We start from the raw sequence: 18,814 nt of genomic DNA, 5'->3' as shown, positions 1-18,814 counted from the left end.
TTTTATCCCAGATCTCCATCTCTGAATTTATTATGAAGAGCTTGGTTTAGAGATCAAAAGATTAGCTCAATCTCAGTAATGAGAGTAAAACAAGATTTATTTTAAGGAAAGAGGACAGGCACAGTTATCCCCACGCTGAAGGCAGCTAAGGCAAGCGACGGACATGCACAAAATTATCCTACCTCTGGGGGGTTTCTCAACCTCAATTTTGCCGGCAATTCTTTTTTCACTTTAAAGTCTAATAATCTGACATTTATCCCAAGTATCTGCTGCTGTATTTAGATAACGTCTCATATTTACCATTTATAGCTCACTTTTGGAGAGTAGTGAACAGAAGCCTTCTGAAGCTTTGAACAGAAGCCTTCTGAAGCTTTGTGGGTAAATATGGTAATAGAGTGAATAGTAGTGAACAGAAGCCTTCTGAAGCTTCTGAACAGAAGCCTTCTGAAGCTTTGTGGGTAAATATGGTAATAGAGGAGCCAAAATATTACAGAATACTTTATTACAGAAACTTTTGTTGCAACAGAGATGACTGATTTTTAAGTTTCTTCTTCCCATGATTAATGGCTTACTAATTATACAAAATATACTTGACTTTTAAATAAAATCCTTAGTTTTTCCTTTTGGTACAATAATTACCAACACAAGACTGACCCCTACTGGGAATATCTGTCCTTGTTACATGGATCATGACTTGGGAAAAGTGAAACAGCCTAAACCGGACACTTCTAGGGCCTTAATAGATTATTGAATTCAATTCTCTGTGAAAAGGTAAGAGGGAGAACAATTTGAAATCAAAATCATCTTTAAGCAGTTGTGTCTAATTATACTTGGTGTTTTTTTTTTACATCTTTATTGGAGTATAATTGCTTTACAATGGTGTGTTAGTTTCTGCTTTATAACAAAGTGAATCAGTTATACATATACATTTGTTCCCGTATCTCTTCCCTCTTGCGTCTCCCTCTCTCCCACCCTCCCTATCCCACCCCTCCAGGCGGTCACAAAGCACTGAGCTGATCTCCCTGTGCTATGCGGCTGCTTCCCACTAGCTATCTATTTTACGTTTGGTAGTGTATATATGTCCATGCCTCTCTCTCGCTTTGTCACAGCTTACCCTTCCCCCTCCCCATATCCTCAAGTCCATTCTCTAGTAGGTCTGTGTCTTTATTCCTGTCTTACCCTTAGGTTCTTCATGACATTTTTTTTTCTTAAATTCCATATATGTATGTTAATAGTAGAAAGTTTTAAGAAATTTACAAATGATGTCAATATATGTTTTTTATTAGTAAATGTTAATTAAATGTTAATTTGTCAGTAAATGTTACTTATTGCTTCAGATAATTATTAAGAGTTCAAACACTGAAGCAATATTACCCAGTCAGACTTGACCACCCTGTACATTCTTTAGAAAAGTCTTAAAATCTTTTCTAAGTGGGCTTCCGTGGTGGCGCAGTGGTTGAGAGTCCGCCTGCTGATGCAGGGGACACGGGTTCGTGCCCCAGTCCGGGAAGATCCCACATGCCGCAGAGCGGCTGGGCCCACGAGCCATGGCTGCTGAGCCTGCGCGTCCGGAGCCTGTGCTCCGCAACGGAAGAGGCCACAACAATGAGAGGCCCACGTACCGAAAAAAAAAAAAAATCTTTTCTAAGTAACAAAAAGCTTTTAAAAGATTGGAGTCTTTTAGGCCAAACTTGCATATGGACAAAAACCCAGGTTTAATAAATTATGCAGAATCAGTAAGCGAGAAGGCTGATTTCATTTTATATTTTCCTCTGTGCCTCATATTATGGTCTGTTTTCAGATCTCATGTGAAGTAGTTTTCAGTCACGTGATTCTAATCTTCAAAACAGCTTTCCATGGTTTGACTTGGTTGGTTTTTTTCTTAATAACTGAGTCAAATACACGTGATTCTAAAACATACATCTATAAATAAAGATATCAGTTAACTAGAGATAAACTGGACTCATGGGCTCTCAGAAAGTCAGAGATTGCATTTTATCCCAGCCTAACTATTTTTAGCAATAAACTGCTCTGCTATCATGGTAAGTTATCACCGTTGCCAAGATCCTTCAAAAGGTCACAAGTTCTTAGTGGTAACAGTTAAGCAAAAGGCCTCCTTATTCCCATGTTGGATTAGCCTTACAACTGATCAAATAAAACTACTTCAATTTAAAAAATCAATTACAGTTTACTTATTTCTTATGAAAATAACCTTAGTCCTCTTTTTTTTTTATTAATAAGTCTTTGTTTTACTAGACTACTCAAGAAGACCACCATGTTATTACCATCAGAGAGATGCTAGCAGTAACATATAAAACTTGAGGGGGCTGGGAGAGCGAGGAATAACTTCCATTACATTCTCTACAAGAGGCTCCGAATGCTATGAACGTTCTCAGTTCTGGCCAGGGGCCCCAAAAGAGGTATTATAAAGTGAGGAGACCTAGCCAAATACATATATTATTTTTTATTTCGAAATAGGCACAGTTTATGGAAAATATAATATATTCTAGATCCTTGAAGCAAACGATTCACATAACAGTTCTCCAAGATGGAATTTATAAAAATTGTAAATAGATTTTTAACTAAATCTTAAATTCACTAGAAATGATGGAACTTATGTAGCAACAGAAACATGCACTAAACAACTGAAAGTGACATTTTTTATTAGGCTAGTACCCTTTTATCCCATTATTCTTCCCATTTTATTTCCTCAAGTTGAAAGTTTGAGCATTAAGGTTAAACAGACACTGAAACACAAAAAAGTCCATCAGAAGTTACTCATTACATCATTAAATTAGTGAATATATCCTCCACTTATTCCAGGCGTGTATTTTTTCTACGAAATTCAATAATAAATGCATTCCCAAGTTGGTACAAATAAGTAAATTCTCTGTTTATGAATGTGGTACCAGATCCCAAATTTCAAATTACTTGAATACCCAGGAGCAAATACTTTCTCTAAGGCTTGATAATCATAGTTTATATTTTACACTAATTTGTTCGTGTGGAAGACCCGATATGCAATGATGTCAAGGTATTATCCTTTTTTGCAGGTATATAGTGTTAAGAAGAAAGGAAATGCAAGAATGTTTCCAAGTGCCATAAAATTAGAATATCCTATGTCTCATTCTGAAGTGAATACTTCAAATTTAGGCAAATACTATGATGATGGCTAGACACACAGCTGAATTGCCTCTTAATACTGACTTTAGCAGGTAATAACACTCTTACTTTACTCCAGGATTTTAACGTTTGCAGGGCTTTGTTCTTGAGGGTAAAAATAAACATATAAGTTGATACAGCCATGCCCATTTAGTAAAGAGCCATTTTAACTGATTCCTCTTTTAATCATGATAAAAGATTTTTGTGACATTCCAAACATGGGAATATTTAGTTTCCTCTTCTTGTACATAAACAGTTCACAAATACTGGCTCTTTTTAAGTTATATTTCCTATAAAAAGGTACAGAAACCCTCTTCTAGAGGCGGGAATCAGAATCAAGCTCCTGGACAACACAAATGTTAAGTCATGACCCATATGTCTATTACATTTGCTAGACCCCAGATATGACTTCCCCGAAGGCAGATGCAGAAACACAAAGATGTGTGAGAAATCAGAGTGATGAATGACTGAATTTCATCACCATGCTCACACATGTGGTATATTCAACCTTAAAAAATTGCTGTATTGCTCTCAGATTTTCTATACGGAACACTCACTTGATAAATTCCTTATCATAATCTCTCAGAGCACTGATAATCTATAGGATATTTTCTACTCATCATACCTAAAAGTAAAAGCAATTACACATAAAAATTAAAAATACCTTAAAAATCATACCTACAGGGGCTTCCCTGGTGGCACAGTGGTTGAGAGTCTGCCTGCCGATGCAGGGGACATGGGTTCGTGCCCCGGTCCGGGAGGATCCCACATGCCGCAGAGCGGCTGGGCCCATGAGCCATGGCCACGGAGCCTGCGCGTCCGGAGCCTGTGCTCCGCAACGGGAGAGGCCACAGCAGTGAGAGGCCCGCATAACAAAAAAAAAAAAAAAAAAAAAAAAAACATACCTACAAGTAAAGCAAATACATGATTGCATCCACAGAGCTTCAAAGAAATACTTTGTTTTCATCACTGCTGCAAATTTTTTGTGGGAATTTGTCAGAAATGCAATGAAAAAACTTCAGCAGATATCTGTAGACAGTGACCAGAAGAAACTGGAAGTGAATTCAGCAAAATGCTAGGTCAAGACAACGAAAACACTGCAAATCAAAAAGAAATTTGAGATATTAAATTTTAGAAAAGTATAGGCTGAAAAATAACATGTGAGCTTATAAGTAAGACCTAAAAAGTGCCCATAAAAATATAAAACAGTGCTCATTAGGAGACAATAAGACATCTTAGCGAGGAGCCTGGGCTGTGCAGTCAGAAAGAGCCAGCTGTGACTGCCTATTATGTTACTACTCACAAGATGGGTAGTCTTGGGGAAATTATCCAGTCTTAACTGAGTCTCTGTTTCCTGAGCTGTAAATGGATATAAACTCCATAATAGCGGATATAAGCATTTAATAGGAAACTAGACATACCTAAAGGGAAAAGTGCTGAAAAGGAAGGAAGACTGAAGAAATTATCCATAATGCAGCACAGAAAGACAAACTATAGAAGCTAGAGGTTAAAACAGAAGATGGAAAAGATCTAAAATAGTTTAATTAGAGATTCAAAAACAGAGTTGAGATTGTGACAAAGGCAATATTTAAAGTGACAAAAGACTTCAATCCTCTTAAGAGGCCCCACAAATCCCAAGTAGAATAGTTGTTTAAAAAGCACATCATGTAAATTAGATACAGCATCATGAACTGCAGACCACCCAAGACAATGAGAAAATCTGAAAAAGCAGCCTGCCAAAAAAAGATACATTATCTGCAGAGCAATGACAATTAGAGTGGCAGTTGACTTCTCACGTAACAACAGAAACCAGCTAACAAAGGAATGATAACTACAATGTACGGAAATAAAACAACTATCAACCTAGAATTCTACATGCAGCAGAATACCTTTAAAGAACGAGGGCATTCTTTATACTGAATGTACACTTAAAAATGGTTAAAATGGGCTTCCCTGGTGGCACAGTGGTTGGAGAGTCCACCTGCCCGATGCAGGGGACACGGGTTCGTGCCCCAGTCCGGGAAGATCCCACATGCCGCAGAGCAGCTGGGCCCGTGAGCCATGGCGCTGAGCCTGAGCGTCCGGAGCCTGTGCTCCGCAATGGGAGAGGCCACAACAGTGAGAGGCCCCACGTACCCCCCAAAAAAAGGTTTAAAATGGCCAATTTTTACGGTTATATATAGTTTACCACAACTTAAAAAAATTTTAAATGTCACATACCAAAAACCATTTAATTATGGTGCTAACCACACTTTAAAGGGGTTAATTGTATGGTGTGTGAATTCTATCACAATGAAGCTGTTTTTAAAAAAGAATAATAGCAAAATAAAATGTTTTCAGACTAACAAAACCAACAAACCCTTACTAAAGATAAATTTCTAAAGAATGTACTTTTCAGAAGGAAAAAAAGTGGTAAAGTATGTAGATAAGCCTATTAAACAAGGACTGTACGTAATAACACGTTATGAGGCTTTTAAAACAACAAAAATAAATATATTTACAACAATAATATCTAATTTGGGAGGGTGTTCTTAGTGTTTTCAACTCCCAGAAGAGTCTGAGGAGGGTTAAAAGGTAATGACTAACTTTAAACTTTGATAAATTAGTATGCAAGATGTAATTTCTAGGGATCCAATAAGATTAGAAACAGAGTGTCTAAGTTTCAAATTAGTAGAAGAAAACATGAAATTATTTTTTAACTCCAAACAAAGGCAAGGAAGTGGAGACAAAGTGTTAGAAAATTCAACAAAGACTTATACCAAAAATATAATTATATGAAATACAATTTGTCTAAATGTTACAATTAAAAATAAAGATTATCAAGTTGGCTTCTTAAAAAAAATATTCCAACTGTATACTGTTTATAAGGTACAAAACTAAAATATAAGAATGCACAAAGATTGCAAACAAATGCATCACTAAAGATAAGGAGTGACCTTTCACAATGGTTTAAAAAAAAGCAAAAGAGGGAAGGATGCAGGGATGTAGGGAAGAAAGAAGTATAAACTGTATTGTATCTATTGCTTCATAATAAATCACCCTAGATTAAATGGCTTAAAGCAACAAACATTATCTCATATTTTCTGTGGGTCCAGAATTCAGAAACAGTTTAGCTGAATCTCTCACAGGCTGCAATCAAGGTGTCAGCTAAGGCTACCTTTATCTCAAGGCTCAACTAAGGGAGAATCCACTTCCCAACATCACTCACGTCAGGACTTCCCTGGTAGTCCAGTGGTTTAAGACTCCACACTTCCACTCCAGGGGGCGCAGGGGTGGATCCCTGTCAGGGGTGCAGCCCAAAAAAATCAAACCACAAAACAACATCACTCACATGGCTGTTGGCAGGCGTCAGTAGATCCACTTCAAGATCACTCATACCGCTGTTGGCAGGCCTTCTGTCCTCACTGGCTATTCAGCAGAGATGTCAGTTCCTTGCCCTGAGGGGCCTCTCCATAGGGCAGCTCACAAGAGGGAAGCTGGCTTCCCTCAGAGGAAGCCCGGGAGAAGAACAAGAGAGACGGCCAGCAAGATGGAAGCCAGAGTCTTTGTGATCTAATCTCAAAAGTGATATCCCATCCCTTTTGCCATATTCTACTTGTTAAAACTGTGTCATGAGATCCAAGGTCACACACTCAAGGAGAGGAGATTACACAAGGGCATAAACACCAAAAGGCAGGGATCACTGGGGACATTTTAGATGCTGTCAACCACAGAAATGAAAAACAAAAAGTGTCATTGTTTGCTTATGATGTGGTGAATGCAGAAGAATCACACTAGAGTGAATGGGGAAGTCTAGCAAGCTTGTTGGGTACAAAAATCTGGACACAAATATCAGTTTATACTATATATAAGCAACAAACAGAAAATGGAAATTTAAAAATAACCCCATTGGACTTCCCTGGTGGCACAGTGGTTAAGAATCTGCCTACCAGTGCAGGGGACAAGGGTTCGAGCCCTGGTCCAGGAAGATCCCACATGCCATAGAGCAACTAAGCCCGTGTGCCACAACTACTGAGCCTGCGCTCTAGAGCTCGTGAGCCACAACTACTGAGCCCGCATGGCCAACAACTACTGAAGCCTGTGCGCCTAGAGCCCACGCTCGGCAACAAGAGAAGCCACCGCAATGAGAAGCCCACGCACCGCAATGAAGACCCCAATGCAGCCAAAACTTAAATAAATAAAAATTAAAATATATATAGAAAAAAATAAATAACCACTTACCATAGGAGCAAACAGTTAAATAATAACTGTTGAAGCTAGGGTTGGGTACTATTATCTTTACCTTTTCATATATTTGAAAATTTTGGGACTTTCCTGGTGGTCCAGTGGTTAAGACTCTGTGCTTCCACTGCAAGGGGCACAGGTTCAATCCCTGGTCAGGGAAGTTCCGCATGCCATGCAGTGCAGCCAAAAAAAAAAGAAAAATTTGATATTAACTTTTTTTTTAAGTATCAAATATCTGGAAACAAATCTAACAAAGATTTGCAAATGTTTACAGAGAAATTTAAATTTTTTCTCATTTATTCTAAACAAATGGAGGGATAAAGCATGTCCACGGACTAGAAGACTCAATATCATACAGACTGCAATTCTCTCCACATAGAGTTATAAGTTCAATACAATCAAAATCTCAACTGTGTGTGTGTGTGTGTGTGTGTGTGTGTGTGTGTAGCCTAACAAGCTGATATTAAAATTTGAACAAAAGTGAAAAAAGTCCAAAAAAATGTGGGAAAAGTCTTCAGCCATATTAATAACACAAAGTAAAACCATAATGAGATGCCATTATACATCCACCACACTAACAATTCAAACTGTCAATAGCAAGTTTTGGTGAGGATTGTAAGTAACAGGATCTCTTATACACTGCTGATGGGCTGTTAATTGGCACACCCACTTTTGAAAAACTGGTTTATCTACTCCTCAAGTTCACATGTAGTGGTGGTATGTTTTATGATCTCTCCATAAGTATGTTATATTTAACAGTAAAAAAAGTAAACTTAAGGGTAAAAAAAGAAAACAGTAACATAGATTCCCAAAGATGAGCAACAGAAGAGGAGACTCCGGAAAGTAAATTCCACCTCAGGGAACAAATAGAGCAGAAAGTAGATTTATTATTTGCTCTAAACAGAATTCCAAGGTCTAAGAATAAAATCCTGAAACACTAGAAATCTCCCATTACTTTCCACACTTGCATGATAAGGGGTACTCAAATCAATAGGAATACTTATTTCCATCTTTGAAGAGGAAGTCCACTGCAGGAGGCACTCTGCTATGAAAGAACAGAGTGGGGGTCTCAAGTGCAAGTAAAATTCAGTCCAAAGAGCAGAGCAAGCCAATTAATGAGTGCCGCTCTTAGCTTTTTGGGTAATCAGTCTCAAAAGAAGCATTCCAGCTGCTCCATAATTTAAGTGTACCACTATTTGCAAGAGGGCAGAGCAAAGCAAAAGAAATGGACAAAGCACCTCCTAAAGTCTAGTACTAAAGCCCAAAACTCACTTCTTATTTTATCATAGAAATAAATGATTGATGTGAGAACATTCGCTAAGGTGATGACGTTTAGCATCTGAAGATGTTCTCTGACTGACCTAAATATATATATTCTTTTTCTTTAATTTTATCTATTTATTTTATTTATTTTTGGCCGTGTTGGGTCTGAGTTGCCACACGCAGGATCTTCGTTGAGGCATGTGGGATCTTTCATTGCGGTGTGTGGTCTCTTCATTGTGGTACGTGGGCTTCTCTCTAGTTGTGGCTCACAGGTTCCAGAGCACGTCATCTCTGTAGTTGTGGCACGCGGGCTTAGTTTCCCTGCGGCATGTGGGATCTTAGTTCCCTGACCAGGGATTGAACTCACGTCCCCTGCACTGTAAGGCGGATTCTTTACCAATGGACCACCAGGGAACTCCCTGACCTAAATAAATGCCAAAAAAGAAACACCATGTACAGTATTAAAAAGAACAGTATTTATTTACATTCCATTTACTTTCAAAAGGATGAGGAGCTGGGGAAAATATATTGATACTTATGAAGGAAGTAGTCTCATTTTACTTAACCCATTTGTGTTTTTCATGAAACAACAAAGATTTGACTTAGAATCACAGGACTAATGAGACCAAAAGAATTTATCCAGTTCACTTTTCCATCTTTAGCCAAGACTGAAATTATACCACTGCAGGCAGATGAAAATCTACTTCACTTACAAGTAAACACCAACTAATACATACATCATAAAAGAACTAGCTTTCATAAAATCTGTCATAGCACCCAACAGACCTGCAATAAAAGACACAGCCGTTGTAATAAAGAACATTAAGAATCTTTGTGCAACAGTGAAAAGCAATTTATACAGCAGAAATCACAATTGGCTATTAGGTCAATAGCATCACAGTAACAGGACCCAGTGTCGTTCTTATTCAAACATATACACTATTTTTCAGTCTTGGTTATCACAAAGACATCAGTATCTAGGATGTACACACAAATATTTATAAACACATAGGAAACAACAAATAAAAAATGAAAATACCCTTACATTTTGTAACAAATTAAAATGTTAACTTTACCACTATATATTTGTCTCATTATTTTTAATTGGTTTGTACACTTTAAAAAACAGCATTGAGTTTTATAAAATACTGATAATGGCTCAACATTTTTTTGAAGTCAGGAAATCTTTATAATTCAGTAGTCTGTGGTTTACGTGCTTCTTTCTTCCACCACCATACTCCTCTAACCACCTATTTACTCAAAAGCAACAGCAACAACAGAGGTCATTTAACAGCTATCCAAGTATTACATACGAAAACTTCTAGTCTTTGAAATGGTTGGAAGGGGTTTTTAGTGCCCACATCAGCAGCTGTGGTTTTGCTTTAGGTTTTTCAGGAAACAGAAGTGCTTCACTTTCTGGTGTAGGAAATCGTTCTTGGTAGACTTCAGGATAGGACTTTTGAAACTAAAAATAAAAAAAAAAGGATCCAAGAAGTGTCAAAAACAAATGAAAGTCAATAAAATTGGGGACTGTAATTTTTTGTTGTTTGTTTTTGTTTTTTTTTTTTGGCGGTACGCGGGCCTCTCCCGTTGCGGGAGCACAGACCTCCGGACACGCAGGCTCATCCGGCCATGGCTACACAGGCCCAGCCGCTCCGCAGCACGTGGGATATTCCCCAACCGGGGCACGAACCCGTGTCCCCTGCATCGGCAGGCGGACTCTCAACACTGCGCCACCAGGGAAGCCCTGGGCACTGTAATTTAAAAATAAGTTTCTGATGCAATACTTCCCTATTTTTGTTTTGTTTTAGTGTTTACTGCTTTCCATCAGAAAGAAAATAAGAAGAAAACAGATCACAAGTTCACTTCAACACAAATCCATTTCTTTTTGTTAAATCATTGGATTGCACTTTCAATAGATTGGATTCATCTTTAATTTGATCTAATCTTCCAAAAAACTCACTTTAGTCATACCTCTTTAAATTTCTCCCCTGCCAACTATAAAACAAACTCCCTTCTAAAATATTCACAAGTAATTCTGACTTACATTCTTACACAGTCAAAGGAAAATCTGGGCCAACAACATTTCCCCATCTCCTGCTCCCCAGCTTAGCTCCACTGCTTCTACCAAATGGAAGAGAAAACATGCTGGTATACATTACTTTACAAAAAGCTTACAGAGAAGCAATATGTTTTTCCTTTGATCGTCACCACTGAACTCTTCTCCAAAATTACTCTGAGAAGAACAGGATGGGAATCTAGAACCTTTGTGCTTTGTGTATAATCTTAGGTGGTGTGATCAGAAATCAAGCTATGCAGGATTCAGTCTTTAAAAATAAACACCATTCACTTGCTCTTGAATCGATACTTTAAAAATGATCAAGGTAGGACCTGTGTGGAAGGGGAGAGGCAGCACCTCTAAAGGAGGACCTCTGGAGCATGGAGTTCCGGAGTTCGGAGCCGCGTGGGTGACAGGGTCTTGATGCTCTGGTCGGGTGTCAGGCCTGAGCCTCTGAGGTAGAAGAGCCAAGTTCAGGACATTGGTCCACCAGAGACCTCCCAGCCCCACATAATATCAAATGGCAAAAGCTCTCCCAGAGATCTCCATCTCAATGTTAAGACCCAGCTCCACTCAATGACCAGCAAGCTACAGTGCTGGACACCCTATTCCAAACAACTAGCAAGACAGGAACACAACCCCACTCATTAGCAGAGAGGCTGCCTAAAATCATAATAAGGTCACAGACACCGCAAAACACACAACCGGACACAGTCCTGTCCACCAGAAAAACAAGATTCAGCCTCATCCACCAGAAAACAGGCACCAGTCCCCTCCACCAGGAAGCCTACACAACCACTGAACCAACCTTACTCAATGAGAGCAGACACCAAAAACAATGGGAACTGAGAACTGTGCAGCCTGCTAAAAGAAGACCCCAAACGTAGTAAGTTACACAAAATGAGAAGACAGAGAAATACACAGATGCTCCAGATGAAGGAGCAAGGTAAAACCCACCAGACTAAACAAATGAAGAGGAAATAGGCAGTCTACCTGAAAAATAATTCAGGAGTAATGATAGTAAAGATGATCCAAAATCGTGGAAAATAGAATGGAGAAAATACAAGAAACATTTAACAAGGACCTAGAAGAACTAAAGAGCACACAAACAATGATGAACAACACAATAAATAAAATTAAAAATTCTCTAGAAGGAATCAATAGCAGAATAACTGAGGCAGAAGAACAGGTAAGTGACCTGGAAGATAAAATAGTGGAAATAACTACTGCAGAGCAGAATAAAGACAACAGAATAAAGGGCTTCCCTGGTGGCGCAGTGGTTGAGAATCTGCTTGCCAATGCAGGGGACATGGGTTCGAGCCCTGGTCTGGGAAGATCCCACATGCCGTGGAGCATCTGGGCCCGTGAGCCACAATTACTGAGCCTGCGCATCTGGAGCCTGTGCTCCGCAACAAGGGAGGCCACGATAGTGAGAGGCCCACGCACCATGATGAAGAGTGGCCCCCACTTACTGCAACTGGAGAAAGCCCTCGCACAGAAACGAAGACCCAACACAGCCATAAATAATAAATAAATAAAAAAGACGACGCCACCAACCAGCCCAATTAGGAAACTTTCCTCCTGTTGTTCCTGCTCAGCACTACTACCTATGTTAAATCCAATCTATTTAAAAAAAAAAAAGAAAAAAGAATGAAAAGAATTGAGGACAGTCTCAGAGACCTCTGGGACAACATTAAACACACCCACATTTGAATTATAGGGGTCCCAGAAGCAGAAGAGAAGAAAAAAAAGGACTGAGAAAATATTTGAAGAGATAATAGTTGAAAACTATCCTAATATGGGAAAGGAAATAATCAAGTCCAGGAATCACAGAGAGTCCCATACAGGATAAATCCAAGGAGAAACATGCCAAGACACATATTAATCAAACTATCAAAAATTAAATATGAAGAAAAAATATTAAAAGCAGCAAGGGAAAAGCAACAATTAACATACAAGGGAATTCCAATAAGGTTAACAGCTGATCTTTCAGCAGAAACTCTGCAAGCCAGAAGGGAGTGGCAGGACATATTTAAAGTGATGAAAGGGAAAAACCTACAACCAAGATTACTGTACCCAGCAAGGATCTCATTCAGATTGGACAGAGAAATTAAAACCTTTACAGACAAGCAAAAGCTAAAAGAATTCAGCACCACCAAACCACCTCTACAACAAATGCTAAAGGAACTTCTCTAGGCAGGAAACACAAGAAAAGGAAAAGACCTACGATAACAAACCCAAAACAATTAAGAAAATAGTAATAGGAACATACACATCAATAATTACCTTAAATGTAAATGGATTAAATGCTTCAACAAAAAGACATAGACTGGCTGAATAGATACAAAAACAAGACCCATATATAGGCTGTCTATAAGAGATCCACTTCAGACCTAGGGACACATACAGACTGAAAGTGAGAGGATGGAAAAAGATATTTCATGCAACTGGAAATCAAAAGAAAGCTGGAGTAGTAATTCTCATATCAGACAAAACAGACTTTAAAATAAAGATTATTAGAAGAGACAAAGAAGGACACTACATAATGATCAAGTGATCAATCCAAGAAGAAGATATAACAATTGTAAATATTTATGCACCCAACATAGGAGCACCTCAATACATAAGGCAGATGCTAACAGCCATATAAGGGGAAATTGACAGTAACACATTCATAGTAGGGGACTTTAACACCCCACTTTCACAAATGGACAGATCATCCAAAATGAAAATAAATAAGGAAACACAAGCTTTAAATGATACATTAAACAAGATGGACTCAATTGATATTTATAGGACATTCCATCCAAAAACAACAGAATACACTTTCTTCTAAGATATACAGATTGCCAACAAACACATGAAAGGATGCTCAACGTCACTGATCATTAGAGAACCGCAAATCAAAACTACAATGAAGTATCACCTCACACCGGCCAGAATGGCTATCATCAAAATATCTACAAACAATAAATGCTGGAGAGAGTGTGGAGAAAATGCAACCCTCTTTCTTGCATTGTTGGTAGGAATGTAAATTGACACAGCCACTATGGAGAGCAGTATGGAGGTTCCTTAAAAAACTGAAAATAAAACTACCATATGACCCAACAATCCCACTACTGGGCATATACCCTGAGAAAACCATAGTTCAAAAAGAGTCATGTACCACAATGTTCACTGCAGCTCTATTTACAACTTCCAGGACATGGACGCAACCTAAGTGTCCATCGACAGATGAATGGATAAAGAAGATGTGGCACGTATATACAATGGAATATCGCTCAACCATAAAAAGAAAGGAAATTGAGTTATTTGTAGTGAAGTGGGTGGACCCAGACTCTGTCATACAGAGTGGTAACTCAGAAAGAGAAAAACAAATACTGTATGCCAATACATACACATGGAATCTAAAAAAAAAAAAAAAAAAAAAAATGCTTCTGAAGAACCTAGAGGCGACAGGAATAAATGCGCAGATGTAGAGCATGGACTTGAGGACACGAGGAGGGGGAAGGGTAAGCTGGGACGAAGTGAGAGAGTAGCATGGACATATATACACTACCAAATGTAAAATAGATAGCTAGTGGGAAGCAGCCGCATAGCACAGGGAGATCAGCTATGTGCTTTGTGACCACCTAGAGGGGTGGGATTGGGAGGGTGGGAGGGAGACGCAAGAGGGAGGGGATATGGGGATATATGTATTTGTTATACAGCAGAAACCAACACACCATTGTAAAGCAATTACATTCCAATAAAGATGTTACAAAAAAAAAAAGATGTTAAAAACAATTTAAAAAAAAGAAAGAAAGCTGGGGAGTGTGTTGAATAAAAGAGACTTATGAGACAAAAACAAAAGCAAACAAAAGAAAAAGATCAAGGTATGTATACCTGAAACTAACACAACATTGTAAATCAATTACACTTCAAGTTTTAAAAAAGATCAAGTTAAACCTATGCTGAGTTGAAAACTCTTCTCTGAAACCCTAAGCTGTATTGTTTAACGAGAACTAAAAACTTTTAGTGATACCTGCAGCAAGAAACCAATTTGATAGGGGCTATGTAAAACCAAAGACTCTTAAATTCTGGACATTTTACACTTGTGAATTCAGTCTGATTTGCCTTTCAAAAAAATCCAAAGAAACTGTTCTCATTTGACAGCTTCTCTGAATTTAAAGTAATTGCTCCACTAACTCACATCATACCACATATCAAAACCAAGGACAAATATTAGAGAATAGCTTCATAAATGAAGAGCTCAATAATGGTAAAAGATTTACATTGGAGAATAAAGACCTGGAAAACTGACCATATTTGTGTAAATTAATATATGAAATAAATAATTTACTATCAAAACTGCTCTGTCTCAGAAGATGAGATTCGTATGAAACCTATTAAAATAGAGAATAAAAAGGAAACAAAACAACATAAGAACGGTAGGGAGAAGAAATGACTTATGAAGAATATCCTTTTTACCTGCTTCAATTTTTTCTTCTTTTCTTTACTGGAGAGTTTGGTATCTGTGATGACTTCCTCCAACAATGCTGCCAGAGGTTCCTGAGAGCCGTATACTCTTTGGTATTCAAATTCCTCTGGGCTAATTTGACGGCAAAATGATGGAGCAGACAAAGTGATATCCATATCAGCTCCTGGATATTTTATCTGGGGCAAAGGGATTATTAGTGAAAGCGCATTTTCAAATAAATTTCAAGAATTAATTCAGACCGTAGATCTCCTAGTAGGAATGATATGACATTCAATTTGACTGGGAAAAACTATAATGAAAAGTAAAAAGTGTTTCCATAACTTCAAAAAAAAATTCACGTAAAGCCACAGTGTTGCATATAAGTTTTTGCCTTTTTAAACCCCAAAGCCGTTTTCATAAACAAAAAACGTTGTGCTCTCTTCTAATAAGATCTGAAATTTACACACAAACTGAACATATTGCCTAGAATGATTCCAAACACACACGATGAACTATGTAGGTTCTTCCCACATCTGGAGAGTCTGTTCCTCCCTCCCTTGGGCACTGACAAAAGTACAAGTTTAGCTCAGCTGCTGTGTAGAGGGAAGTACTGCACCCATCTCCAAACATGTTCATAGCATGAAACTAGTGAAAACAAATGTGCAGACACTACAGGGCAAAAGGCAGAAGGGTGAAATAAGAGGGAAAAAGGTACCAAGATCTATAAATAAAAGCATCCATTAAAAATACTTAATTTCATCCAAATCAAAACTACAATGAGATATCACCTCACACCAGTCAGAATGGCCATCATCAAAAAAATCCACAAACAATAAATGCTGGAGAGGGTGTGGAAAGAAGGGAACTCTCCTACACTCTTGGTGGGAATGTAAATTAGTACAGCCACCTTCACAGCATGAAGGTTCCTCAAAAAACTAAAAATAGAGCTACCACATGACCACGCAATCCCGCTCCTGGGCATATATCCGGAGAAAAACATGGTCCGACAGGATACATGCACACCAATGTTCATTGCAGTACTGTTTACAATAGGCAAGACATGGAAACAACCTAAATGTCCATCGACAGAGGAATGGATAAAGAAGATATGGTACATATATACAATGAAATATTAATCAGCCATTAAAAACAATGAAATAATGCCATCGGCAGCAACATGGTTGGACCTAGAGATTGTCATACTGAGTGAAGTAAGTCAGACAGAGAAAGAAATATCATATGATATGGTTTATATGTGCAATCTAAAAAGAAATGATACAAATGAACTTATTTACAAAACAGAAACAGACTCACAGACTTAATGAACTTATGGTTACCAAGGGGCAAGTGTGGGGGGAAGGGATAGTTAGGGAGTTTGGGATTCATGTATACACACTGCCATAGTTAAAATGGATAACCAACAAGGACCCCACTGTATAGCACAGGGAGCTCTGCTCAATGTTATGTGCAGCCTGGATGGGAGGGAAGTTTGGGGGAGAATGGATACATGCATATGTATGGTTGAGTCACTTTGCTGTGTACCTGAAAACTGTCAAAACATTGTTAATCGCTATATTCCAATATAAATTAAAAAGTTAAAAAAATTTTTCAGAGTCCAAGAGGTTCATCTTCTCAAAAATACAGCACCTACTGTTCTTCTGCACTGGATAAAATTACTACCATTATATTCATGTCTTTGGTTTAAGATTTTTTTTTTCCAGAAGCCACAGTTAAAAATACATGTGTTAAGAGAATACAGAAGAGGAACCAAGATGGCGGAGTAGAAGGACGTGCTCTCACTCCCTCTTCTGAGGACACCAGAGTCACAACGAGCTGCTGGACAATCAATGACAGGAAGACACTGGAACTCACCAAAAAAGATACTCCACATCCAAAGACAAAGGAGAAGCCACAATGAGATGGTAGGAGGGGCGCAATCACAGTAAAATCAAATCCCATAAATGGTGGGTGGGTGAATCACAGACTGGAGAACACTTACAACACAGAAGTCCACCCAGTGGAGTGAAGGTTCTGAGCCCCACATCAGGCTTCCCAACCTGGGGGTCCGGAAACGGGAGGAGGAATTGCTAGAGAATCAGACTTTGAAGCCAAGTGGGATTTGATTGCAGGCCTTCGACAGGACTGGGGGAAACAGAGACTCAACTCTCGGAGGCCACACACAAAGTAGTGTGCGCATCCCAACCCAGGGGAAGGAGCAGTAACCCCAGGGTAGACTGAACCAGACCTACCTGCTAGTGTTGGAGGGTCTCCTGCAGAGGCGGGGGTGGCCGTGGCTCACCGTAGGGACAAGGAAACTGGCAGCAGAAGTTCTGGGACATGCTCCTTGGCGTGAGCCGTCCCAGAGTCTGCCATTAGCCCCACCAAAGAGCTGGGGAAGGCTCCAGTGTTGGGTTGCCTCAGGCCAAACAACCAACAGGGAGGTAACCCAGCACCACCCATCAGCAATCAAGCAGATTAAAGTTTTACTGAGCTCTGCCCACCACCAGTCCCTCCCATCAGGAAACTTACACAAGCCTCTTACATAGCCTCATCCACCAGAGGGCAGACAGCACAACCAAGAAGAACTACAATCCTGCAGCCTGTGGAACAAAAACCACGTTCACAGAAAGATAGACAAGATGAAAAGGCAGAGGGCTATGTACCAGGTGAAGGAACAAGATAAAACCCCAGAAAAACAACTAAATGAAGTGAAGATAGGCAACCTTCCAGAAAAAGAATTCAGAATAATGACAGTGAAGATGATCCAGGACCACAGAAAGAGAATGGAGGCAAAGATTGAGAAGATGCAAGAAATGTTTAACAAAGACCTAGAAAAATTAAACAACGGACAGAGATGAACAATACAATAACTGATATAAAAACTATACTAGAAGGAATCAATAGCAGAAAAACTGAGGCAGAAGAACGGGTAAGTGACCTGGAAGAGAGAATGGTGGAATTTACTTCCACAGAACAGAATAAAAAAAAGAGAATGAAAACAAATGAAGAGAGCCTAAGAGACCTCTGGGACAACATTAAACGCAACAACATTCGCATTATAGGGGTCCCAGAAGGAGAAGAGAGAGAGAAAGGACCAGAGAAAATATTTGAAGAGATTATAGTCGAAAGCTTCCCTAACATGGGAAAGGAAAGAGCCACCCAAGTCCAGGAAGTGCAGAGAGTCCCATACAGGATAAACCCAAGGAGAAACACAGCAAGACACATAGTAATCAAATTGGCAAAACCTAAAGACAAAGAAAAATTATTGAAAGCAGCAAGGGAAAAATGACAAATAACATACAAGGGAACTCCCATAAGATTTCTCAGCAGAAACTCTACAAGCCAGAAGGGAGTGGGATGATATCCTTAAAGTGATGAAAGGGAAGAACCTACAACCAAGATTATTCTACCCTGCAAGGATCTCATTCAGATTCGATGGAGAAATCAAAAGCTTTACAGACAAGCAAAAGCTAAGAGAATTCAGCACCAACAAACCAGCTCTACAACAAATCCAAAAGGAACTTCTCTAAGTCAGAAACACAAGAGAAGAAAAGAACCTACAAGAACAAACCCAAAACAATTAAGAAAATAGTAAGAGGAACATATGTATCGATAATTACCTTAAAGGTGAATGGATTTAGTGCTCC

At 38.9% G+C, this 18,814-nt stretch overlaps 1 protein-coding gene across 1 annotated transcript in view; it reads right to left on the bottom strand.

Annotated features, from left to right (window-relative positions):
- Positions 1-9,104: 9,104 nt before the first annotated feature.
- The window catches only part of DEPDC1B (DEP domain containing 1B), a 97,236-nt gene continuing 87,526 nt past the window's right edge, over positions 9,105-18,814 (bottom strand). Inside the window, exons 10-11 of the mRNA XM_032627252.1 lie at positions 15,179-15,364; positions 9,105-10,114 (exon numbers count right to left, since the gene is read on the bottom strand). Of these exons, the coding sequence (XP_032483143.1) occupies positions 9,971-10,114; positions 15,179-15,364 (330 nt within the window). The 3' untranslated portion in view covers positions 9,105-9,970. The remainder of the gene's footprint in view (positions 10,115-15,178; positions 15,365-18,814) is intronic.

The sequence above is a fragment of the Phocoena sinus genome, chromosome 3 (assembly GCF_008692025.1).
Source record: "Phocoena sinus isolate mPhoSin1 chromosome 3, mPhoSin1.pri, whole genome shotgun sequence".
Taxonomy (NCBI): Eukaryota; Metazoa; Chordata; class Mammalia; order Artiodactyla; family Phocoenidae; genus Phocoena; species Phocoena sinus.
The sequence above is the reverse complement of the archived record's forward strand: the minus strand, read 5'-3'. Positions and strand labels throughout refer to the sequence as shown.